The 26,990-nt window shown below is 45.9% G+C and overlaps 1 protein-coding gene and 1 long non-coding RNA gene across 5 annotated transcripts in view; one reads left to right on the top strand and one right to left on the bottom strand.

Annotated features, from left to right (window-relative positions):
- Positions 1-6,280: 6,280 nt before the first annotated feature.
- Positions 6,281-7,267, bottom strand: LOC116659237. Of its 2 annotated transcripts, XR_004314475.1 has the most exons (3): positions 7,129-7,267; positions 6,954-7,017; positions 6,281-6,848 (listed from the first exon to the last, which is right to left on the bottom strand). It is a non-coding gene; the product is annotated as an uncharacterized LOC116659237 (long non-coding RNA). The 2 variants fall into 2 exon arrangements; XR_004314474.1 differs by lacking the exon at positions 7,129-7,267 and having other exon boundaries at positions 6,954-7,081.
- Positions 7,008-26,990, top strand: part of SMYD2 (SET and MYND domain containing 2) — a 51,923-nt gene continuing 31,940 nt past the window's right edge. Inside the window, exons 1-2 of one of the 3 annotated variants that reach the window (XM_032466468.1) lie at positions 7,008-7,722; positions 25,968-26,031. In XM_032466468.1, coding sequence (XP_032322359.1) covers positions 7,550-7,722; positions 25,968-26,031 — 237 coding nt within the window. In that variant the 5' untranslated portion in view covers positions 7,008-7,549. The remainder of the gene's footprint in view (positions 7,723-25,967; positions 26,032-26,990) is intronic. The other 2 variants (XM_032466467.1, XM_032466469.1) reach the window with 2 other exon arrangements.

Consider the following 26,990-nt stretch of genomic DNA (forward strand, 5'->3'; position numbering starts at 1 on the left):
GGCTGGTAGAAATGTCAGGTCAGCTTCCTGGGTTGTCCCTAGTGTTTGGGTGGCACTGTGATGCTAAGGCATGACGTGTTTGGCAGGGAGCAGAACCCCTGGTCCTTGCTCATCAGTCCAGTCTCTGCTGGGCTGTCCCTTGTTCTCATCCCCAGTGGCTTCTTGGACGGCTCACTTGTCTACTTTAGGGCCCTTTTGGGTGCATGAAAACCTACTCTTTTGCTTCCTGTGGGAGACCTCTGGGAGGTCTAGTCATTTCTCCTATGCATCCTTTCCTAGGACACTGCTAATTCTGGGGTCTCCAGGAGACGAGGACATAGGTAATCTCTGCTCTCAATCCTCTCAGACCTGTGGGGGTTTTTATTGAGTTATTCGGCTCCTCCAGGGTTCAGCCTGGAAGGAAACTAAGGTGTATGCTCCTTTCTCAGATAAATACCCCAGCTTCCTTCTGGCTTTCCTTCCAACTCCCCCTCTTACCCGAGTCCTAATGGGTCTTTCCTGGGCAGAAGGAGGCCTTGCTCCTGCATCATCGTGGATTTGCTATGACTGCAGCCCTGAGGCTCCCGAGATCCTAGGCTCCTGAAGCCCAAGGGTCTCCCCACTCATGCTCTGCGATATCATTTCTTCTCTGGGTCACTGCCACTGACTGAAGGGGAGGTCGCGGGAGGGGTTGAGAGGGGAATGCAGAGCTGTGTGTGATCTTCGGCTGTCACAAAATACTACTGCTATGGTAATAATCCAGAAATGAAACCAGCAGGGCCAAGTGGCCTACGGACAGAAATGGAGTGAGATGGACAAGAAATACAGGGAAGGAAGATATAACAGGATCTTGTTTGTGGAATGCTCACAGGACATAAGTGAACTTGGATGGGATTGGGCAGAACTGATGTCAGCTGCCCCCGGACCGATTTTTCCATGGCTCACATTTCCCTTTCATTTCTCCCTTCATGCACAATGTTTCTTTCTTTCTTTATTTTTTTCCTAGCAAAGCAAACGTTATTGTGGCCCTGAGGTTGGGACTCTTCCCTCCAGCTCTTGCTGAAACGGAGAGTTGGGGTGAGGGGCTCTTGTGTGCCCCCAACATGGCCATCACATTCAGACCCAGCACGGTGGTCTTGTGGCCCTCCCTCCTCTCTGCAGCCGGGCCGCTCCTGGCTCCTGGTTTCTTGGATCCTGGCTTTTTAGGTCTCAGTGTAGTTTTGGCCTTTCCCACAGGGCTCCTGTCTTTAAGACTGTATCTCACTGCCTCCTCTTCTTTTTCCACTTTTTTTTCCTTGGCAATGCTTGTCTGCTTCCCGGGGCGCCGGCCTCTTTATTTGATTGGCAGAGGTCTCCTTCCCTGGGGACACATCGGTATCCTCATTCTCTGCATCATCTTACTCCTCCTCCCCCTCCTCCTCCAACTCTTCCTCCTTTTCTTCCTCCTTCTCCCAGGGCAGGTCTGAAGTGTCATAGCCTTCCTGGCCACTGAGCCAGCCTGGAGCTGGAAGGTGACTGGAGGGGAAAGCGCCAATCCGCCAGGTGGACGTGGGGAGGACGGAGGTCCGAAGCACAGGGTGACGGGCTCCCCGCCCTGTCGGCCCGACTTGCCGGGGGCAGGATCTCCAGAAGAGGCTGTCAGTTGCCCTGGACTCCTATATTTCTCTGTCTGTCCTCACCTGCCTATAATTTATCCTATATCGAGCCATGAAAATGACCTTTCTGAAGCAACAACTGGATCGTGTCAGCCAAATTTCTCCTCTGGCTCCATCGTGCCACACAGTGCATCTTAATCCTGTGCACACAACCCGATAGAACCCTTCCCACGGGGCCACTCCTGCTGGTCCAGCTTCACCCAAGATCTCTCACCGAGGCCTGTGGCTTGGGCCAAACAGGAGGGCAGTGCGATGCAATGGTCCAGAGCACGGACTCATTTCATGTAGCTTGCTTTGAGCCCTCGCCCCACTGTTCACTTGGACAAGTTATTTGTGGTGATTCAGTGTCTTCACCTATAAAATGTTGTTAGGAGCATTAGGTGAGGAGATATATATACACATATATGTAAATATATAATTGAAATATAGTCAGTTTACAATGTGTCAATTTCTGGTATGCAGCATAATGTTTCAGTCATACATACACATACATATATTCCTTTTCATATTTTTTTTATTACAGGTTACTACAAGATACTGAATATAGTTCCCTGTGCTAGACAGAAGAAACTCGTTGTTTATCTGTTTTATACATGGTAGTTAGTATCTGCAAATCTCGAACTCCCAATTTATCCCTTCCTACCCTCTTACTCTCCAGTAACCATAAGTTTGTTCTCTATGTCTGTGAGTCTGTTTCTGTTTTGTAAGTTCATTTATGTCTTTTTTAATTTTTTTGACTCCACATATCAGTGGTATCATATATTTTTCTTTCTCTTTCTGGCTTACTTCACTTAGAATAATGATCTCCAGGTCCACCCATGTTGATGTAAATGGCATTATTTTATTCTTTTTTATGGCTGAGTAGTATTCCATTATATAAATATACCACATCTTCTTTATCTAGTTATATGTCGATGGACATTCAGGTTGTTTCCATGTCTTAGCTATTGTAAACAGTGCTGCAAAAAGTGTACCTGGTATGTGGTAAAAGCTATGCCAGTGTTTGTTAAATAAAAGAAAAATATTTTCCTGGATTGCCAGGTTTCCTCCTATCCCAGTGAATTTACACCTTCAGGTTCTTAATCCCATTTAGGGGGCCCTTCTTTCATTTGGTCAATCTTTAGTCTTCCTTCTAGAAGGAACTAAAATGTCAGGTCCTCTGAAGCCTTTCTACTACACTTTGTTCATCCCCCTCTTAAAACTTATATTATGTTACAATTTGTCTTAATTTCCTACGGCTGCTATGACAAATTACTGCAATCTGGGGGACTTAAAACAACAGAAATTTATTCTCATTGTTCTGGAGGCTAGAAGTCTGAAATCAGTATCAAAGGGCTGAAATCAAGCTGTGAGCAGGGCCACACTCCTTCCAGAGTCTGTGGGGGGAAATCTGTTCCTTGCCTCTTCCAGCTTCTGGTGGCTGCTCCACATTCCCGGGTCTGTGGTCACTCCTCCAATCTCTGTGTCTGTCTGGAGATGTGTGCGGACTCCTGTGATTGCACTGAGGGCCCACCTGGATAATAAAGGCTAATCACACCTTTCAAGATCCTCAATTTAACACATCTGTAAGACTCTGTTAAATCACTAAAAGTAACATTGACGGGTTTCAGGGATTTGAGGCTAATATCTTTGGGTGCCATTACTCAGCTATTGCATAACTGTTTGCATGTGTGTTGGTCTTTTCACCTTTGGGTGCCAGTGTCTATCACAGGGTAAGCACAGAATGTGTAATCAAATAAATGAAATACATATAGAGGTATAGCAACAGAGGCTAGGAGTCCTCTGTCCATCTTCATTGGTATTCCTTCTTTGCTGAGGCTTTATTTCCCCAGGCCAGAGCTGTTTCTTTCTTGTGCTAATCTGTGGTTGGAAGGACCTTTTACTTATGAATCAGATCAACATCTAGGTTAGAGAAATTTAAGCAAAGGGGGCCTTCAGCCTCGCATGGCTTCTTCTGAGCTGCGGTGAAGAAAAGTAACCAAAACCCTCTGTTCAAACCCCATGTCTTCCGAGCCATGGGGTGGAAGGCAGTGGAAGAGGTGGAGGGGCCCTGGCAGCTGGAAGGTGACTTTCACGGAATGTGAGAATGCGGGGTGACAGACTGACAAGCACGAGCTGCATCAAGGGTGCTGTCATCGGTCGGCTTGGGCTGGTGCGCTGCCATTTCTTGGCAGTGTATTTTAAACATAGTTTTCTTCGTAATTTAAGCTCCTAAATTCATGGCTGTTGCTTAGTGGACCGTTTCTCCACCTCGAGCCACTTGAGTTCAGTGCAGGCATTTTTCTGAAATGAGGCTGTTTCTTTTCCAGTGTTCCTAAATCACAGTCCCCTTCACCAGGACAATAAGCCTGCTCCAGCCACCACTCCCCTGGAAAGACGACCCAGCAGTTAGACTATTGTTTTGCTCAGCTGTTGGAAACCTTTCTTAATGAAAGAGGGGAAACTTACTTGCAATGAAAAAGTAAACAAGTAGACGACTTTGCATGGTTAATCCTTGAAACAGTCAATTGTTTACTGTATTAGAATTGCTTATCTATGTCTACGTCCGTCTGTACATCTTTGTGCTGGTTAGAGCCCCCAGAAATCAGAAAGTTAAAAAACAAATTTCTCCAAGATTTGTCTAGGTAGGTGTTTATTCAGAAACTTTTGAGGTTTGAGAAAATTCTTTCATTAACATGTAATATCCATCTGTAATAAGACAGGATGGTCAGAATCAATCTAGGCATTGTGACAGGCTTAAAGCTCATTTAACATAGTCTGGCATCTGCTGGAGGCTTTTTTGGTCAGAGTAGTTCCTATAGGTTATTCAACGGAGAGCTACTTGCCTCCTAAAATAACCTAGAACAACACTTTCCCTCTAGCCCTACTCTAGTCACCCTTGCATACAGGTCATACTTCTTACCAGTGGAACTTTGCACATGCTGTTCCCTCTGCTTAGAATGCTTGTCCCCCACTTTAAAAATTGGGGGTGGGAGTAATTAAGTTTATTTATTTATTTATTTATTTATTTATTGTTAATGGCGGTTTTAGGGATTGGACCCAGGACCTCGTGCATGCTAAGCATGCACTCTACTACTAAGCTATACCGTCCCCGCCTCCCCCTTCTCTTAAGTTCTACTGATCCTTTGGATCTTCGTTCAGGCATGACTCTCTCTGAAAAGCATTGCCAGACCAGGTCATATCCCTTAAGCACTAAGCACTGCCCTAGCACTTGAGACTGTTGACAGTTTGTGTTTATTTACGTGATTATCTGATTAACGTCAGCTTCCTCTGCCAGACTGTACAAGGCTCTGTGAGGACGGGATAAGTCAGGTTTCTTTTTTCTCTTTCTTTCTTTTTGGTGTGTGTGTTACTGTTATATCACCAGCCTTTATCACTGTTGTTGGAACATAGTGATGGAATAAGTATTTAAAAGTTGAATGACTTATGTCATGGACTCTCACACTAGCTCTGTCACTGGCTTATTCGGGAAGTTATTTAGCTTCATAGGTCCTCACTTCCCTCATTAGCAAGAAAATGCCTCTTCAATTCCCCAAATTCTAGGATATTTATGGTTTCTGTCTTAAGCCTACAAGATTGACCAGCCTAAAGCCAGAAAGCCAGCCCTGTTACCCGCCTGCCGTATATCTCCACACGTGGAGAAGCCATATGCCAAGCAAGAAACTGGAACTGCCCTCGACATGTTTACCTTTTTCCCTAATGCCAATACCCTGATTCCAGCTTTCCTCAACTCTTATTTAAAAGACTGCAAATTGTGCTCCCTTCACTGGTGGTCCTATGCCTAGTCCTCTCCCCTTCCAGTCTATCTGCAAAGCTGCCAGCAGAACTGTCTAAAACAGGGGAATGATCGTGGCTCCCCTCTGCTTACACACCTCCAGCAACTCCCACACCACCTCTGGGACAAAACTCACCTCTTGAGACGATGCCCTTCCACTGCTCCTACCTCACCTCCTGCCCTCTCCCTGAGGACTCATGCTCCGCTCAGAACTCCTTACGCAGCTGCAACTACACACTGCTATTTCTTTCATGTAATTCTCGCAGCCCAGAAAACTATTTCCCCTTCCTGCACTTGCAAAGTCCCTTTCATCTTTTAGGCTCCACTCAAATGTTACTGGAACGTGTCACCTGCCTTGACCAAATTCTCATTCCCCAGGCTGTTTCTCACTTACCGCCTGTGTTCCCGCAGAACACTTTGTACAAGCCACCATAATAACACTTATCTCAGAGAGCTGTCTATATTTGCAGAAGGATGTTTGGGCTAAGAGCACAGGCCTCAAATTCAGACTGGTGGGAGGCTGAAACCAAATTCTGCAATTCAGTGGTGTAGCCCTGGAAATGATTCTTTCTGAATCTTAGTTTCCCTAGTTTTGGAAATGGGAGCCATAACTCCCTAACTCATTGGGCAGTTGGAATTACAGATTAAATGGGATAATGTGTTTATGGATCTTAGCACAATGCCTGGCCCATAATATTCAATAACTAATGGTAATTATTATTGCATTGTGAATGTGCGAATGCAAAGACCCAGGCCTAGTTTGTCCATCTTTCTATCCCAGTGACTGGCCATAGTGGGAGCTCAGTGAATGCTTCTTAAAATGAGAGTATCCACGATGTATTTTTCTTTACTGGAAGTCTAGAGAGGCTTATTCATTTTAGGAATTTTATTGAAGTGTCAAAAATTCTACTAATCTCATGACATACTCCAAATCACATTCACATTTCCCTTGCTGAACTAGTCCTGAGCTTACACATGCAACATATTTTGAGATCAAACTTGAGTTTTAAGTATTAGTGTTTTCTGCTCAGTTCTCTCTCCACACTTTCAGCCCTTAATGAGTGCACATCAATTTCAGCCTTTACATAGTCCTATGTGGATCAGGTTATCCTTTCTCATACGAAAAACTCCAGTTGCATGTAAGTGTATAGGACTTATGTGCTAAGCACTGTTCTATGAGCTTTACATGTTTAAATCGTCCATGTGACTCATAACCTAATTGACTTTTCTAAGATGACAGAGTGGTCAAACCGATTAGAACCACCGTAAATTCTAGCCGTGTGTTCTGGCTACAGCCCAGCGTTGACTCCAACAAGTCTTAAGATCCTGGACGGCAAGGTTACCTCCCGCCTCCTCCGCAGCCTCCTTCGCACCGTCGCTCCCTGTATGCAGAGGCTCTCAGCGAGCATTTCCTTTTCCGTCCACGTAATTAACTTCCACTGAAGGAGCAGGGGGGAGAGTAGGTTCGCAATGAATACTTGAAACACTCCCTAGAAGGTTTAAAGCCTCCCAGGGGTTAAAAACCTTTAACCCTGGGGACGCACCCTTTAACCGGCAGCACATCAAACTTTCCTACAGCGGTTTCTCTTCGGTGTTCCCGGAAGACTCCTTGACAAGAGCATAGGAAGACAAGGCTGAGAAACATCTTGGCCCCCTGCTTCGATTAACTAAGGGCGGGCGGGCCATCCTACCGCCCGGCCTGGGGGAGGCGTCGGATACCTGGCCCCCTGGGCAACCCCATCCCGCCCACCGGAAAGCGGGCAGCGTCCCGCGCTCTCCGTGGAGACACCCGCGGAGGCGCAGACGCCTCCCGCCCTCCTTCCAGGAGCCGCCTGGGCTGCAGCTCCCGGCGGCGGCCACACCGGAAGCGGCCCCGGGCGCGTGCGGGGCAGCCGCGCAGGGTCCCGCGCGCGGGGCGGGGCCGCCGGGTCTTACCCCGCCTCCCGGGGGCGCGCGAGGGCCAGGCGGGGCCGCCGTCCCTTCCGGGGAGCGGTGGCCGCCGCCGCCTCCGCGTCCGCCGGGCGGCTCCCCACCCCGCCCCCCGCGGCTCTGGGTGACGCTTCTCCAATAACAGCTCGCGGGGAGCCGGCGCTCCGGGCTCCGCCAGCCCGGCCCGCTCTGCGCCAGCCCCGCCGCCAGCATGAGGGCCGAGGGCGACGGCGCTCTGGAGCGCTTCTGCAGCCCGGGCAAGGGCCGGGGGCTGCAGGCCCTGCAGCCCTTCCAGGTGGGGGACTTGCTCTTCTCCTGCCCGGCCTACGCCTACGTGCTCACGGTCAATGAGCGGGGCAACCACTGCGAGTTCTGCTTCGCCAGGTAGGGCGGCGGGCGGGAGCCGGGGGCGCCGCGGGGGCGGGCGGGCGAGCGGACCGCGGCGGGAGGAAGTGCGCGCGGCGCGCGGGGTCCTAGCGCCTGGAGCTGGGGGTGGGGTGGGGTGGCGGGGCAGGCGGCGCCTTTGAACCCCAGGCCTGGCTATGCCACGTGCGTTAGGAAAGACGAGCCAAGTTCCCGCTGCACGCCCATCGCCCGCACGTTTTCCGAGTTGCCCCAGCAGGATGTGCGATGTGCAAACCAGTGAGGGTGGGGTTCTGCCCTCAAACGCGGGCTCGGAGCCAGGCTCGCTCCCAGCACGGGCGCTGCCCACGAGGTGCGTTGCCAGCGGGGCCCCAGGTTCGCGCAGTCAGAGCCGGTCACCTTTAACTTGTGCTTCCTGCGGTGTGTTCTGTGCCCCACAGCCTGGCTCTGCCGCAGACTTGCCGTTTCCTCCAGGGAACTTAATGACACCTAATATTTCATGTAAAGTACGTGGCTCCTCCACTTTCTTCTTACTGTCTGCACTTGGTATTTGGAGAGAAGCCAGAGGGATTCTGAGGGGCTGCCCAGGTGGGACGTATCTAGCCCTGATTTGGAATTGGAAAAATACGGTTGCTGGGGGATGAGGCAAAACGTATGGTTGCAACTGGTATTTAATTGTAGCATATCATGTATAGATGTCTGTGTTCGTATATATGCATTTGTATTGCATACATCAACGCATAATTAAATCTTCAAGCCTTATGACAGCTTCAGACCTGAAAGGCACATTTGAAATCATCGATACAACCCTCTTTCCATTTTACAGGCGAGGAAACTAATGCACAGAGAGAAAGTGTGACTGTGAATATATATTCATACCTGTAGTTAGAAAATGAAATCTGGTGCCTTAAGTTATGCCCATTTCTTGCCTTGTTAAGTGCTCAGTAAAATTACTGAGGCAGGAAGTATGGCATTGGAGTTAAGTTGTACACGGCCTTCCAGGACTCTGCTTTACTTTCTTTGAACCTCAGTTTCTTCATCATTGAAATGGAGATACCTGGGCTAGATTAAGCCCACCTGAGGTACTGCAGGTACCTTTTGAGTATGAGTCTCAAGCCCAACATACGCTGAAGGACTCAATCTCCGAGATGTGTTCGTCTTATTCCACGATAAGACAGAGCAAAAGAAGAGACAAAAGCTAAATACTATAGTAATCTTGCCCAGACTCCCTGCCAGAGCTGCCTTCCGCTTGGGGGGACCTGGAAAGAAACTAGACACAGAATCATGCCGTGGGCAGCTTAAGGGCTGTATGTGATGTGGCTCTTTGAATTGGTGAGCCAAGAGCTAAAGGGTCATGGCACCACTTTGCGACGTTTGAGTGAAGTGAGCATTGGGTTTTCCCAAAGTTAAAAAGGCTGCTGTGTCTGGTCCCTTGATCTTCTGAGCCTTGCTGTGGCTCAGAGTCTGAAGCAGTGTGGGTGTCTGGAGTGGCGGGAGCAAAGCAAGGTCACCCAGCACTGAAGGGACCTCCCTCCATCAGGGATCCTGGTGATTGCTGGCGTTCCTTGCGTGGGAGAAGACTGCGGTACCAGGCACATAGTAGGTACTCAGGTAATAGTTATCAGCCCACTTCTCCAGTGAATTAAAGATCAAATCCATCTGGATTCGGAGTGGAGAAGCAGAGCTGAGAGATGCTTCTCTTTCGCTATGATCCTCCTAACCGCATTACTACTGCCTCCGCCTTCCCGACATTAGCACAGAACAAGAATATACCATCAGATGCAACTTCACACAGCGCCCTGCCTTAGTGGCGAAGTTTGCCTTTGTTTTTGCTGTTTCTAAATGACACTGATTAGTGTCACTAACTGTTGCCTTAGACCCCTCACCAGGGCTGCCCCCTATATTGAGATGGGACCTCCCTCTACTTTTCCCTGTTTGGCTTAGGTGAACTTCTTTTGTTTGTTTGTTTTTTATTGAAGTATAGTTGATTTACGATGTTGTTAGTTTCAGGTATACAGCAAAGTGCTTCTATTGTGCATAGATATGTATCTACACTACAGTTTCTTCTCTCTCCCCAAGGACTCATTGGAAATCAACTAAAATAATACACAAGAAATAATAACACTATGATACCTGTGAAATTAGAAATACCTTTGTACTCTATGATTTCTGTTAAGACCAATTAGTTTAGAAGTAGTGGTAAGATCACAGATTTAGCAACATCTCCTCTGTCAACTGTTTGTATATGACCAAGGGGAGATTAATGTGTCTGACTGTACTAGAGGAACACATGTAGGTTCTCATGGTTTCCCCAGCGGGTAGGAGCAGAATTCTCAAATGCTGCAGCATACAGCAAAACCTACAACTTCCCCTCCCCCTCATAAAAAGAAAACTACTCCTTATTGTTTCTTGTGACAGAAGTTTAAATAATACTGCTTAAAGATAAATGAGCCACTAGAGATTTTCCCTGTCACATTGTATCAAGGTTTGCCTTATTTTGAAGTAAAATAAGTGGTTTTTTTCAGGAATAAGTGTATTCTGTAATTTGAAAAATAACGGGAAGTCTTAGATCACAGCAGCGTGGGATGCATACTGCCAGAGCAATTCAGACAAAGATTTGTTTCTGGGAGTTTTATATTTGTATCACATTTTCTCAGTTCGGTGGGTGACACTTGGGGAGATATATATCTTGCCTCAGCTGCTAGAAGGCAGCTCCTAAGAATATAAATGTCTTCTAGTTGGGAGCTGTCTTTGAGACCTCTCAGATGTATTTCATGTACACACAGCACACACACACCCCTCCCTTGGCCATTGGCCAACTTTTTGTGGCACTTTTTTTTTTTTAAATTGTATCTCACTTGGTATTTGACGTATCTCAACACTTGGTATTGTCTCAGAAAGGGCAAAGTCTGTAACCCTGTGTTCCATCTGAATATTCATTGTGTGTGCAGTTCCTCAGGTGGGCAGATCTTTTATTGATCTTTTGTTCTCTTGGCTCATGGGTCACTTAAGAGCAGGAATGTTGTCTTTTTTGTTAGTTTGTTCAGGGTATGGGGGCAAAGTAGGAAGGCTCACTTGGCCTCCTTGGAAGAGGGCTGTTGGAACTTGGTTTCAGGGAATTTATATTCTGTCTGGCTCACTCGGTGTGGTTGATTTAAATATTACAATGTTTGCATGAGCAGAACACTGTGATTGAGACGTTCTGTTTCAGCAGTTGTGAAGATGTAATGTCCTCCAGACTTTTTCTGTAGCAGTGTTCGTCACTTTCCTAGTGTGTTACCAGTCGGAGGTAATCTTGAGTTGATCTTAGTCAGTTTAAGAGCCCTGACTCTTGATGCTGGGCGTAAGTTTCTCTGAAACAGCTCTGGCCTGGCCTGACTGCCAGGGCTGCTCTCGGAAGAGGGTGATGTCAGCAGGGCTGCTGTGACTCTGCGTATTCCAAGAATATTCTCTGAGAAGTGGAGAGGCTCTAAGGAGAGAAATGGCTTCAGAGAACTCAAATTATCTTGCTTTCTGAGTGGAAAATTGGACACAAGCTTTAATAAAGGATTCTCTCCATCTTTTTACATGGATTTTTGAGGAAATGAGTAGGAAGATGAAAATATACACACAATAGATTTCCTTTAAAAAATTACATTAAAGAACATGAAGTTCAGCCATCCTTATATTTGATAATGAGATACTGTGTTGCCACTTTCAACATTTCAATACTTCAACCTTTTCATTCTTTTAGGGACTGCAGAGGAGGGACTTTGGTGCCAGAATGACTTGGTTTGAATTCTGGCTTCCTCCTTTCCCGATGGTTTGTCTCGAGCCAAATTATTAACCTCTCCGAACTCCCAGGTTCCTTTATCTGTAAAGTGTGCACATTAACACCCCCTTGCTGAGCTCGTCCTGAGATAGTGAAGGTCAAGTGCTCAGCACCGCCCTAACTCTTAGGGAGCTGTCAGATTTGGCCTGGTGTCTCCCTGGTACATACTTGTTTTTGAAGAGCTCCGTTGGCTAAATGTTAAAAAGTGTGGTAAAATATTCTGATTTCAGGGACCTTTTTTATGGTGGTGGGGTCGGGTGGGGGAGGAGTGGGAAGGAAATAATGGAACTTGTTGGCCAGTGGAGTCATCATTCAGATGAGCATGTTGACCCAGAGTTAAAAGCAGCAGTTCTCAATCTTGGGGACCCCAGCATCATGGGTATCTGGGATCAGTTTTCAGTATGTTTCAAAACCTGATAGAAACGATGTTGGTGAACCTACACAGGTAAAGCTTTTTTTTTTTTTTTTAAAGTGCCTTTTCTAGCTTTGAAGTGTTTAGATAACTTTAACATTCTTTCACCCTGGGATTAAACAAATGTTTGAAAAGAGAAATGGAGGAAAACAGAATATTCCACCTAGCAAAGATACCGTGGCTCCTCTGCCCTTTGGTTTTAGTGTGATTCTTTCCGCTGTGGCATCGAGCAGTTCTGTAAGACTTCCGATGTGCCAAGTGCCTGAACGCACACATTTTTCATATCTGGGAAGCATAATTTCTTTTAGAGCTGATTGGGGCTCAGTGACCAAGCTGCAACGGATTTGAGATGAAAGAGGAAGAAAAGCAGCAGGATATCCTGAAGTGAAATTCAAACCCTGGGGAGTGAAAACCACCATCTAACAGCTTTCCCTCCCAGGAGCAATTGCACAAAATCCTCGCAATCAAAAAAAATTTGAAGGGCCCATATAAAATGACATTCCTTAAAGTCATGGTGCTCTCTGCAGCTCACAGAGCGTTTCCAGATACATTCTTATTTTTTGATCTTGATTTTTGGCTTGTGTAGAGAGGACCTCAGCCCATTTAAGTAGGAAGAAACTGAGTATTGGACAGGTCAAGTCATTTTGTTGAGTTTCGCATTTTTGGGGTCAGGTATTTATTGAGTGCCTTCTAAGGGCCAGCCTCTGTGCCCTTCATGGAGGGAACCACTTCTTTTCTGAGTGTAGTTTTCCTTCCCTGCCCCTTTTGACCTGAATCACTGGTGTGGTTCACACCTGGACATGGGGCTTAATTCTCTGAGTCCTCCTCGAGAGAATGTGATTTTTATCACCTGTTTTCTTTTACTATCCCCTCCCCCAATAGATAATTTAACAGATTAATGCATTGTTTCTGAAAGTTCAACAAATGAATTGATTCAGCTGTCTGGGATCTATATCTTATGTTGCTATGGGTTCAGAGATGTTTATATAACATGGTGAAATGTAAAAAGAATACAAGGCTTGGGTCCTTTTGTGCGTTCGAAATATTTTTAAATATGTTTGGACTAAGATGCATTTTCCACCTTGGTCTTTACAGCTACATTTAAAGAGTTCGTTTCTGTTCCCTCTGGTAGGGCAGCATGAGAGTATGACCCCCCCCACACACACACCTTTTTTTTTTCTCAGACATGCCCATTCTTCAGAACTCTGTACAAAGTTAAATAGGGGTGGTTTACAAATACAATTTAGGGGGTCCCTGGATAGTATTCCTGTAGGACAAGCAGATCGTACACTATCTGTTCAAAGATTCTTTAAAAACTGCTTAGAAATGTCTTAAATTTCTTCAGGAAGGTTGAGGGCTCACGGCTGTGGTTCAGCAGCAGCTGGTCTTCAGGAGAACTCAGAATGGGTGAGAACCCGGGACAGAGAAGTCGTCTGTGATGGAGTGAGATAGAGAATTGCAGAGAAAGTTTCTTCTTGATTTTGGTGTTTGAGACTTACTTCTTTGGCCAGAGGTTGACATCCCCTTTCTTATTCTTGTCAATATAAAGAAAACACAAATAATTATAATTTTATGCCACTTTATTTCTGTTTCCCAAGGAGGCAGTGATTAATTATAAATACCCCTGATATAATTGGAGCCATCAGTAGCTAAAGTCATTGCACCGTGCACACACACACACCCCCTGTTTTTTGGATGTCTGATGTAGAGTGAAGTAATCATATTTTTCCCTTCAAGGTATACTTTTATCTGATCAGTGCAAGGACAGTTTGAAAAGAAACTGGTCAGCCTAGTGGCTAGGTGGCTTCTGGAGCATTCTTCTTCCCCCGGAGAGCGGCTAGTTCTGGGACCAGAGGGCTCTGTCCCCTCTCGAGGGATTTGATTTGCATTCTCAGCCTCTTTCCATCACCATCGCTTTCCCACTGGCATCCCCGACCCTCACATCTCTGGACTTCTAGCACATCTCTGGTAGTTTAGGGGTGCAGTCCTCCAGCAGGGAATTGACTGAAGTAACTGCCTTTTCAGGGGCTGAACCCGTGACCTTGGCCTCATTAGCACGGGCGCTCTAACCAGTCACAAAGCCACACACCTCACTCTGTGTAACTTCTGCTGACTCTGTTCCTACCACCCTCGGAGGCCTCCTTTTCAATTGCAAAGGCGTTCACACCAACACAATAGAACAGAAGGAAATCAGATCTCTTCAAGACTTCTCTGAAGGACAGAGAGATGCAATGCAGCAGAAAAATAATACCCCAAAGTCTTGAGCATTCAGGAAACAACTTATCTTTCTAGTTCATGCATTTGCTGAGCATCCAGCTGTGTGTCTCAGATTTTTCTTCAATCAGAAATGTAAAGATAGCCTGGAAGTCCTCGTGCCAATTTATTAATGTAAAATCTGGTGACAAAGTGGAAGGTTTCAGATGACCGAGTGGAAATATTGCATGTAGATTACTAAAATGGATTGGGTTAGCTTTTTAAAGGAGGAGTAGCTCTGAGAATCGGCAAGTGCTTATCTTTGGCAAGTGGATAGTCCCTCGAAGGCAGGCTGGATGCTTGCTGTGATCGGTGAGATGCCAGTGTGTATCAGCAAGTGCGCTGTGATGCACACGGTGGGTCAGTGCCCAGGGGATCTGGAGTCACCGCGGAGGAGAGAAAAAATAAGGCCGACTCCCTGAGAAGCGAATTTCACACCAGGGCCGGGAGTCATGGTCGCAGCCTAGGGGAGGGAGGTGGAGAGGAAATCTGGCTGACCAACAAGACACTGTTTTTTATCCAAGCCAAATGAAAAATCTCAAGGATTTTGTGTCCTGGCACTTGAAGAGAGCTATGTCGCCATCTGCGACGAAATGAAAAGATCTCAGACAGGATCTTTTCAGTCTGTGAGCACCAGGAAAGACTCGTCAGGGCAGGTGGGTCCTGGCCTCGTATTTTGTTGATTTTTCTCACCTGGTGATGTTTGTACAGGAAACCCTTACCCATGTGCCACCTGAGAAATCTTTTACCTGTCAGTTACACAAGTCAGTAGCCAAGTGACAATTGCTATTCACAGCGAAAGCTTCACGTGTTCTTCAAACCTCAGTAGTTAAGAGGTATTTAATTATGAGCAGATGGTAGCCTCCCTGAGAGCAGGGATTCTGTTTTTAACGTATTCAGCAGATATTAAATTGATGGAGCGCTTGCCGGGTTCTGAGTCCCTAGGGAAACCGCTGTGCAGAAAAGGAACAAAAATCCCACCCTCCACGGGGCTTATATTCTAGTAGGTTTTATTCATCTTTGTTTTACCCACTGTTGGCTGGGGTAAAAAAAAAGCACAACATGAGAGCTGCACGTTAAGTTTTATTAGTGGCAAGATGAGGACTGTAGCCTGGGAGACAGCATCTCAGATACTCTGAGGAACTGCTTCGAAGAGGCGGGGGTGGGGGGAAGTCAGTGTACGTGTGATTTCGGTGAAGGGGGACACGTGCAATCAAGCACACGTTTTGTTAGAAGGTTGTTGCTAGTCACGAGGGGCAGAAGTCTCTATTAGTGATCTTAGTGCTTTTCTAGATAATGAAAAGGTACAAGAAGCTGGGCTGATAAAATCCTCTGAAAGTATGCAACTACCTGAAGGCCAGTTTTTCCCAGAGCACAGAGTGCCTCATTCCCCATCTCCACCCTGAACACCTTTCAGGGTGTGTTGAAGGTCAACGAGTACAGTGGCTCATGACTTCAACCTTGCAGAGGCAGATGGCAAGCGACAGTTTTTAGTTGACACCGTAGTACCTTGAACTTTGTCATTTCAGCAGATTTTTTTGTTGAAGGCAGTAAGGTTTTGGGTTGAGCATTTTCTTTTTCTTTTATTTCTTTGAGAAACTGATAATCCACGTGTGACATAAAGAAAACTGTTGATTGAGAAATTTAGTCACACACCCTCGTCCATGACTTACACTAAACTCAGGAAGAACTTTGATCAGATAATACTTAGGTCAAGGACATGGTAACATCCCTACGTTGTGTTAAAACAGCAGCACTTTGCCAGTGTTGGTTCGATTATACCAAATATGCCACGTTGACGAGGGATGTTGAGGGTAGGGGAGAATATATGTGTGGGTGGGGAGGGCCATGTGTGAACTCTCTGCATTTTCTGCTCACTTCTGCTGTGAACCTGAAACTGCTCTAAAAGAATAAAGTCTGTTAAAAAGAAAAAAAGTAGCAGCACTTTGGGTAGACATTTTTTGAAAGTTAATAAAATTTAGTCTGTTCGTGCACATGAGTAAATATTTCTAAATATCACTTTTTAAAAAAAAAATCTTAAAAGCTTTCAGGCTCACAAAGAGTAGAGATTTTGAAAATCTGCTTATTTCACTCAGTATTTAATTGATTTCAGCTCATATTCAGGCCTTCCAAGACACCTAGCTACTAAACATTTCCCATGTGCAGAGAAGGGGGGAAAATGGCCCGCCCCCACCTTTCTGTGGCTCGTAGGAGAATGGCCCTGGTGGGGACCCACTGCAGGGTCAGGGCTGGGCAGCAGGAGTGGTGTTTGGGTTGCTTTCCCTGCGGTGTTAGCTTCACTCCAGCAGTCCCAGTACATGCATGCACGCATGCACACATGTGCGAGTGTCTTTGCACCCACAGCACCTCGTGCATAATTCCCTTGTCGTACGTGCTCCTTGAGTGCAGGAACCAGGTCTTACTCGACTCCGTAGCTCCAGCCCTTAGCCTGAGACCCAGCACTCCATTACCTCAGTGAATACTTATTAAATGAATAGTCTCACTCCTGCAACTTGTTTTACCAGCGGCTCTTTGGACAGGCCTTGTCACCTTTTCCTATAAATAACGCTACTCAGTTTTGGAAATGCATCCTTATGAATACCCGCAGAGCCCTTCATCAACCCGTTTTCATCAGGACAGGATCTTGACTGCTCAGATTCTCCATGTTCAGTCCCCTTCCCACCCCGCTGAGCGTTACCCTTGCTACTTGTTCTCTTAAACCCTAAACACAACCTGAGTGGTCTTTCCAGCCCCCCACAAAGGTGCTTGTCATTCTTCATCCTTCCCTGTGTCCACCCGTGATCGCCTTCTGTACCCTCTGCCTCCTTCCCAGAGAAGGCCTTCTCCCCTAAGTCTGTTCATCCTCCAGAGACATCCAGCTCAAATTGCATCTCTTTTTATGAAGCTTCCTCTTAAGTAGTTCAGCCCACAGATCTCTTTGTTTTATTTAGCTACTACTTTATTTTACAAGAGTTTATTATTTACATTTATTGAGCATCCTACCAATCCTGGGGATTCAGAGGTAAGACTATATCCTCTAAAAGTGTCCCTAACTTCCGTGTCTTTAAAGAGCTCAGTCTGAGGAGTAGCTTCTTGCTCTCAATTCAGTGTCATCTGGCCATTTGGATGCTGAATCATTTTGCCTGAGATTTATGTTTATTGCCCATATGAAGGTAGGGCTTATTTCCCCAGATAGCTTGTTTTTGGGGTTTGTTTTGTTTTGTTTTACAAAAAAATATATTCCCCGAGCCTAGCGCAGAACTTTGCACAGAGAAAATAATCCTTTTTGAATAGATAAGACTTGGCTAAGGTAGATTAACATACTTCTTTCCTGCCTCAAGTTCAAGGTTTTATAGTATAAAAACGTTCTTTGTTTAGAAATAGGAACGAAATCAATAAATATTGGAAGAATCTGTTCAAGTGATATCTGATAAGTTTGAGTTATCAAGTCCGAAGTTGGGATAACTCACCTAAAGTAAATTGGCACTTTGATTTTTGATTATTTGTCTACAGGAAAATAAAACCAAGAGGATGAGAGAGTGTCATCTCTTAAAATTCTTCTGTAACCAATTAAGGTGCATTTTCTTCTAAGATTTAGAACAGGGTCACATGTTTCTTGGGCAAGGAGTTAATAATACTCATGTTTGGCTGCAGAGGCCTGACTGTGTTCTAGAACTCATGCCATTAGATTATAAAGATGTCTTTACGTGGTTTGTTGCCTGAATGTTGACATGAGGAATATTGTTAGGAACATTCTGAGTTTTCAGATCGTTGAATTTATATGACTTTGGTTCCATCCTTTTCCTTGCTGTTTAATCACCTGGGTGCTGTGGAAGTTGGGGCAACAGCAGTCACCGGGGAATCTAATATGATTGGTGTTCATTACAAAGCACCGGCGGTAACATCTGTCGTCTGTTGTACGTTGGAAGTAACGGTGGTGTTACTTTTTCTCAGTTCCTTTATGAGAGAACGGAGTTAAAAACGTGCTCCTTGTTTCTTTCCTTTGGACTTCCCAATCAGTAGGCTTCAGAGAAGTCAGAGACAAATTGCAAGGGTGTCATTCTGACCAAAGTGAAGATGTAAAATTGTTTCGGAGGGAAATGTTCAGTTTGAAAGCGCATGCACCTGCTCCTCCGCAGGCTTCAACTGCCAGGGATTTCCCAGGGTCTGTGGGGTGAGGTTTGGTTGTAGGTGTTGTCCAGTGGCTAAAAAAAGTAATTTAATGTTCGCTGTCCTGTAGGCTGCTTACTTCTCTCCTCCATCCATAAACCTCATGAAGTTTTTTCTAAGGCAGGGGTAAATTTCATCTCGACCAGAGCCTGCAGTAAAACAAGTCCCAAATCACTGCTGTTACCGAGAAATTGGCCTCTGCACCCTGAAAAGCGAATTCAAACTCAGAGTTTGGGGAGCAAAGAAAAGAGCAGTTTTGCTGCTTTGCCTGCAAAGGTTGTCGCAGTGGGCTCGTGCCTTAAAGACTGTGAGCCCGTCTTGGGGCTGGGGTCTTGAGGTTTTATAGAAAAACCGGACGGAACAGAAAAGACAATAACAATCAGGGCGTTTCACAGGGTATTACATTTCTCTTCATCTTAATAAGAACTTCCTCTTGTTATGGAGGAATTTAGGAGGGTCTGCCCACTTTCTTGAGGGTCAGGACCTCTAGGTAAAGAAGGATTAAGTTATTCTAAGAAAAGAGTGCACGGGAAGGGGAGCCTGTCAGTCATAAGATCAGTTTAGCTGAAAGAACAGGTGGGAACAGCTCAGGCGCCATCTCGTTAGTTTTCTGCTCTTTGATCATCATCATTGTTTTTTTCATCACTGAGCTTGACTTCATGACTCAGTGACACACACAGTCATGTTTACAGCATTTTTTTAGCTGTGTGGAGGAGTAATGGACAAATATAGCTGTATTTAAAGTGTACAACGTGGTGATTAATGTACACAGACGCTGTGGAATGATTACTGAGATTGAGGTAATGAACGCACCCATCACTTCACAGCAGTAACTTTCTTTTGTGTGACGAGAACGTGTCAGCTCCACTCTCAGCAACTTTTAAGCCTGCAACACAGTATTATTAACTATAGTCCCCACGCTGTACCTTAGATCCTCAGACCTTGTTCTTACAACTGAAACTTTGTACCCATTGACCTCCATCACTCCGTTTCCCCAGGCCAGCCATTCAGTGTCCGGACTGCCAAGCCCAGCTTTCTCCTTGCAAATCACGGCTCCTGTTCCAATATTTGGGAAAACCTATTAGTTGCTACCTTACTGCCCTAAATATTTCCTGCCACCCCTGGAGGCCCCGGGCTCTAACTTTTAACAAGCCTCAGAACAAAGCCCGTGCCAAGGGGAAGGTTCAGCCCTGCTCTGGGAAGAAGCTCGCGCAGCACGTGGTCCCGTTTCACGGTTACATTGTGGATTAAAGTGCTATGTGGAGCATCTTTCACTGTGACACAAAAACCCATACCCTCCGTATTGTCCTTGTCCCCTGACCAGGGTTATAATAGGGTTCGGCCACAATTCCTCCAGTCTTTCTCTCAAACAAAAATTTGCCAGTGTAACCACTCTCTCTGGGTGGGAGGCCAACTTTGTTTCCGATTGTCTTATTTCAGCCCACGGTGAAGTTATATTGCGCTGCTGGGGCTTTTTTCCTTTTCTCTTTTTCATTTGGCCGGGGCTGCCTCTGTTCAGCGGAGCAGACTTGTCACTCCTTCTGTCACCGTTAGTTAAAAGTAATTGTTATTGCAAACCCCCTCCACGCCAGTATCACTCTCTTTCATGGGGAAAACCCACAAAGCATTCATTTCAGGAGCAGAAAGGAGGGAGCTTACAGGATCAAATCCTTTTTATCTCAACCAGCAGCACCTGCGGCAACGTATTAACTAGCAGGAGTTGTTAATTACAACCCTAACTTGTTGATCTTCACGGCTTCCGAATTTTAAAAGCAAGAAAATTAATCACTGCGTGTGTCTCCTCCAGTAGAAAATGACAGGAGTGTGTCTTCTAGTTCTGTTTCCGTCACTAATAATCAGATACTTGCTTTTTCCTGTAACATGTCTTTCCTCCCTTTGTGGATGGAGCCATTTCTTAAGTTCAAAGAGCCCTTCCTTTCACAGGAGGGTAGATATTTGCCGGTAAAACAAAGGCTTTAGAAACATAAATCCTCTAAATATGAGCCTGAGTGAGATTATACTGAGGATATTTCAGGAGTTGACATCACTTACCAAAAAAAGGATGAAGGCTAATTAAAAGTGTAGTAGCAATACGCTGCACTTACATCTTCTCATTTAATTTCTGTAACAAACCTATGAGGCAGAAACTGTACTTTACAGTGGAGGAAATAGGTTTGGAAAGGATTAATAATTTGCCCAAGATCACAGAGCACCTCAAGCATCAGGGGAAAAAAAAAGGGTTGAGATAAGGAGGCAAGAAAAGTAACTCATCATATTCATCTTACATGGTGAAGTGGGAATCAGGAGGAGGCAGAAAGAAAGCTGAGGCTTGCCTTTTAAAAATCCGTACCTGACTTCTAGAATAATTTTTTTTATTGTAGTTAGAACATACCGTGTCTGCCACTTTATTTTTACGTAAACATCCATCATCAAGGTAGCTAACTAGTCTACTCCATCCTGTGCTTGCCGTTCGTTCTTAGGAAGAGTTGCACTGTAAACAGTCCTCACTGCGGAGAGGAAGGCTTCAGTGCTCTTCAGCAAGTCCTGCACTCAAACACTCACCCCCTAGACCTAGGCCGGTGGTTCCTCATTCTGGAAGCACATGAGATCTCCCAGGTAGTTTCCTAAAAATCCCAACACAGACCAACCCAATGAGACTTGCTGAGCCCAACCCCAGGCCCAGACGAGCACATGCAGCCAATGTGGAGAACCACACTGAGAGGTTATCAGTGATGTACCATTAACTTCCCTTTCGTTCCCTTACTTTTCAGTTATTTGACTTCATTCCTCCAGATGACCTTGATTCATCTTTTTTGGAGGGCAGTTTTCTTTTCCTGGTTTTTTCAGCCTTTCCCCAGACCTCCTGGATGATTCAGATCAGGTTACATTGCCAGTGAAAGATGCAGAGCTGTGTCTTCTGCAGGAACAGAGTTTATTCTGAAAGCCCTGTCTGTTCCAACAGTGGAACTGGATCCTCCGTAGGATGTCTCTCCCAGGCTACGTATCAGTCAGTGGTCATCAGACCCGCACAGGCTCTCCCCTCCTCTCTCTCAGGCATGTACGCACACAACGCAGGGACCACCTCAGCAAATTTTGGTTTGGGTTTCCACTGTTAGACTTATGGAATATTTACATCTCTCCCTATGAAAAGCTGTGGGAAGAAGTGAAGCTCGTGTCCGGATCACTTTAACGGAGCTCCCCATCCCATCCCTACCACACCTCATCGAGAATTGCTGTTACCAAAGTAGATCAGAGTCGGTTCTTACACCATCACTGTCAGTAACTGGCTTAGCGTCTCTCCTTTTCTCCTCTGAAGGCGATGCGGCTCGGGAGACCCTTATTCACGTTCTGCTGGTAGATGACTCGGTAAGCACATACACAGTACAGCCTGCCTCCCAACCCCGCCAAGCTCATCTGGTGTCTGCGGGAGCCTGGGTGTTGTACCACCCAGTTCCCAGAGGACGCAGTCCCACGTAGACTGTCCCCATGTCCGTCTGAGGAACACCTGCGTTTACCACACTGAATGAGATAGAGGGACCTTCTTTGCACAGACTGAATACAAAATCAGCCCTTACTTTATCCCTGTCTCCTTCAAGTGACATTGATTCCTCTGTCATAGTTGATCGAGAGACCCTTTTTGTGGGGGTGCTACCTCCCCAAATCTCGTTTTCAGAAATGATCCTGGGTCCTCCCCATTGCATCTTTGAGGCCAAGGAGCAGTCCCGGGACACCATTGGAGGTGGGACGTCATGCAGACCAGGGTGAAGAAGGCCTGTTATCTTATCCAGACACATAGATTATTTTTGTTTCATCTAGTATATTCTCCTCGATAATTGGCACAGTACTCCAGGAAGGACAGTTTTGTGTGACGAAGACAGAATAGGTACCTTGAGGGGTGAATTCTGATTCTGCTACCTACTTGCTGAAGGATCGCGTTGGGTTAGATAGTTCGCCTCTAGGATCCTCAGTATTGTCATTTGAGAAATGAGAATAATAATGTCTTCATAGAGCTGATAGAATTATTAAGAGAGATCAATTTTCAAATTTTTTGGTCTTAGGACCCCTTTCTACCCTTAACAGTTGAGAACTCCAAAGAGCTTTTCTTCACATGGTTTATGGTATGTATCAAAATTAATCATATTTGAAATTTATAAAAAAGAATATTATAAAGTATTTTAAAATGACAACAACCATTCCTTAACATGTAACTTTTTTTTTTTTTTAAATGAGGACTGTTTTCCAAAACAAAAGAGTTAGGGAGAATAGTGGTGTTTTACAGTTTTGCAAATTTCTTAGATGTCTGGATTTCCAGAAGACAAAAGAATTCTCAAATATGCTTCTGAGTTCAGTCTGGGATATTAATGTAGTTTAGGCTGAAGTGTGTGAAGAAAATCTGGCTTCAGATATATAATTGGAAAGGGAGGAGGATTTTAATAGCCTTTTCAGTTAATTGTGGATGTTCTTCAACACTAGAACTCAGTAAGTGATTTCTGCCTTAAAAGTTAGTTGTAATGTGCGATCTGAAGCCATATCTGTGAACTTTATGTATCTGTTACGTTAAAATCCCTTAGTCTGCCTCGAACTTTGAATGACTCTGTTAGCCATTCATAATTTTTAAAACATCATACACTGGTCATTTGGAAAACACTGGTTCACTAAATCATATAGACCTCCTAAAACTTTATGTATTTCATCAAACCACCTCAAAAAAACCACAGTTGTTACTGCCACCACCCCTGTCATCAGATGGGAGACTGTTGAGCTCAGAACAGCAGATATATGCATTCCAAAATTCCAATTTTTGCTCAGAAGCCCAAATTTTATCATTGGCAACAAATACTGCCAAAGATCTTCCTTGATGTGATGGGCTCGCTTCATTCATTTTCGTAACATATCTGCTGAATTTTCAAGTCTGAATAACCAGCTTGTCTAATAAAGTTGTTCTTTCAAGTAAAAGTGCTATTCCAGGAAAACAGTGGCTCGTTCGGCTTACAGCCCCAGGGGTGGCTAAGTGCTTTCCCCTGAGACGGCCATCGTCCTTCAGTAGGAGCAGAGATGGTTCTGCGTTCTTCCCATGTCATCCTGGGATGTCAAAAATATACATACCGAAGAGTTGAGAGTTCATGAAGTGAATATTTGTTACTGCCTTGTTTGGAACATTCTTGAGCGGAGCTGCCTCCCCCCCCCCCACCACCCCTTGCTGTGAGTGCATGGAAGTGACGAATGTAGTGATCGCTTGGACAGTTTGGTGCCACGGCTTCGATTTGTACCCAGGCACCGCCAGTTTTACCCTCCAGGCATCTTACGCACCTGCTGGAGCGCAGGTGTCGGACAGTAAAGACTGTAGCAGTGTTCTGAAAATAGTTTTGACCTTGCTGACTCCCTGGAAGGGTCTCCGGGACCCCAGCAGTCCACAGACCATGTCTTGAGAGCCACTGGGATGGGTCGTAGGGATTCCATAACTGATCGCCAGTCCTGACAAGTTAGATTTTTCTTCCTGGTCTTCATTGTTTGTGGCTCTGGATTCGGTGACTGGCTGGGCTGAAGGAAGTCTGGCCTTTGGGAGATTTATTATTTTGATGAAATCCCACTAGAATTCTTCCCAAGCTCACAAGAACCCAGCTGCTTTTTTTTCTCCCTGAGATGTTGCCTAGAAGCTGAAAACAGACCTTGGTTTCATATTAGCTTTACTGCTGGCACCTGACCAGAAAGATCTCTATACATAATCTTTGCTTTTTTGTATAGTGTAGAGCTAATAAAGGCGTTTTTGTGATAACTTCCTAATCTTTTATGTCAGGGAATCCTAACTCTGGTTCTGAAACCGACTTTAGGTGGCTCGTGAGCCCTTGAGATTTCACAAAATTTTTCATGGTTTTTCAGGGGTTGGGGAGAAGGTAGGTTATTGGGGAGAATTAATAGCTTCAGTCAGATTTTCAGAGAAGTTTTGTGACTTCGAACCCTTGCAAAACCAAACATTAGCAAATGACTGCTTCAAGTGGACTTTTTTTTTGTAATGGGGTAACACCTCCCCATCCATTGTCCAATTGCGTTTCCAAAGGCATCTCTTTTTGGAAGGAATTTTCAAGGCTTCCTCCTTGGCTTTGCCCATCTGTTCTTTCCACCGCCTTGGCGTTTCTTCAGGTCCCCATCACTTAGCACTTGCTCTCTGGTCACTTCACAGTGGTTTTTGAGCGCATCGTGTCTGTCTTTTCCCCCTTGGTATAAAATGCAAGAGATCCAGGGCTCTGCATCTTGCCCGGATGGATCCTCAGAGGGTATTTCAGGCCAGAGAATACACTCAGCCAAATCAGTGGGTTCCTTTCTTAACTACTGAGATGTGCAAACTTGGAATATTTATTTATACCTCAACCTTGAGATGCGTTTTTCTCCCACACATTCTTCAGTCTGCTTCTTGGAATCCAAGTGCTGTCATGAAAACTGCAAGGCAGTCTGTGTAGTTCCAACGGCAGCGTTTTTGGAACACTTTCCCGATTCCGTGGGAGTAGTGTGGTGACTAGCACTGTCTGACAAGGCGCAGAGGAGGACTCTGCAGCGTGATTATATGTGTCAGAAAATAGCAGCTCCCCAGGCACACTGCAGAAGGGGTGGGGATGATGGAGCCCTGCGGCAGTGCAGGGGGGCACCCAGGCAGCCGCGAGCATGCCCTTGGTGGTATCAGCATTTCTAGAAGTCAGAAAGCTGGCTTCCACGCGGTGGGTGGGAACTGGACAGCAGGCTTTCCAGAGAGTGCTCTGTGCTGGTTTCCCATCTCAAAAAAATGTTGAGTTCTGTCGTATGTGGTTTCATTCAGTGGCTTCACAGGTTTTGAAAAAACTGTGGCTCATCTACCGCAGTGAACACCCCAGCACCGAACAGTTGGGAAAGGGCCCTCTCCCTGGCCTCTCTGGGAAGCACGAAGATAAGTAACATGGCAGTGAACAGGGAGGGTCGACCTAATTAGGAAGAGGCAGAAGAATTGCTCAGTTGTACACAGACAAGGTGGACACTCACCAGACCCAGGAATATTTTATTCAAGAGGATGTCCCCCTTGCTGGGCGGCAGCATTTTTACACTTTGCTTTCCGAGAGCATTTGCATTTCTGACATGCCCCATCCTCTCTTCTGCGTTACTCACACCTCTAAACGCTAAAAGGTGTCACTCACATTGTGTTTTCACCCATGTCGTGGACCCCAGTCCTCCGTCTTTTCAGTCTCAAAGTTCCAAGAAGGCATTATTTCTGTCCCTTTTTAGCAGGTGAGAAGATCAGGACGTAAGAGCCTTTGACTTGCCCCAGACTGCTGACTGGCAGTGCAGGCGAAGTTAACAGGCTTCCCGGGCCAGGCTCGTGAGTCAAAGAGGAGGTCATTTGTCTCTTTGGAAAGTGCCCTTCACATTCTTGGGGTCGGTAAATGTCAGCGTGTGTACTCTGACTAACTCACTGCTACTCAAGGACTGAGTCTGGTCCGTCTCTCCTTTGGGAAAGTGCCACGGATCAGTAGGGGAGCAAGGTAAGGTGACTCTTGGCTCTGCTTTCGGACCAGATGGCTGTTCTTGCATGATCAAATGTGCGGCGTCACGTCTCTGCCTCTCGCCACTACAGTGCCCTTTCTGTTTTTTAAGGAAAGAAGGATTGTCCAAATGTGGAAGATGCAAGCAGGCATTTTACTGCAATGTGGAGTGTCAGGTAGGTGTGGGGCCAAATGGCAGGGAGGGCTTTGTTTCCTCTGGAGATGGGGACCCCAACGTCTTTTTCTTTCTTGTCACAGCCTCTCCAGCACCCTCTTGCACCCAGGGCTGGGAAGCTTCCTTGTGGCGTCTGGTTTAGCTGGATACCCCGATGTGCTGGCCCACGACTAACAGGCAGCCAGTGATAGGCAGTGATGTTTTGGGGCCACTTTCCCAGGAGAATTGGAAAAGACGCAAGGAAAGCAGTGTTGGATACAGGCAGATGTGTTACCAAGGTTGACAGTCTGCCCCCAAGGCCTCCAGCAACAGGTGGAATGTGCAAAGATGACAAATGAAAAATGTTAAAATGCTGTCTTTAACATTTTTAAAGTTTTACTGCCACTGGTCTGTATTTTTATATACCCCACTAGCAGGCCACGTATCACCCACCCTGAATTCCAGCCCAACTTGGGTGAGCCCCTGCACAGCCTTGTACAGCCGAGAGGGGGGTTGCTCTCAGCTGGGACCTGGAGACCCAGGCATCGGGCCTCGGCAGCAGCCAGGGCTGAGCAGGATTCAGGAGGCTGGTTGCATGTGGACCGCGGGCTGTCAGGTTTGATGGCTGAGTCTCAGGGGAGTCTTGTAACATGGGGATGGGGAGCTCAAGGAGGGGTTTGGAGGAGCCCTTGGTAGACTCTTTAAGGGACAAGGAGTGGTGTTTCCCCGACTTTTCTCTTGATACAGTATCATGACACAAATGTTCATAGGTAACTTACAGAAATGCATTCTACTTGCCAGCAGTTTGAGTTTGGGGAGAGAATGATCTTCGGCCTCTGTGTGCCTTCCCCAATCTGTTTTTCTAATGGAAACCCACTCAGATGCCTTGCGGTGTGCTGATGCCTTTAAGCATCTTCAAATAAGAGGGGGGATTTTCTCCATATCTGCCCCTCATCTTTGCTGCTGTTCTTTCGAGACTTG

This window comes from Camelus ferus, chromosome 23 (assembly GCF_009834535.1).
Source record: "Camelus ferus isolate YT-003-E chromosome 23, BCGSAC_Cfer_1.0, whole genome shotgun sequence".
Lineage (NCBI taxonomy): Eukaryota > Metazoa > Chordata > Mammalia > Artiodactyla > Camelidae > Camelus > Camelus ferus.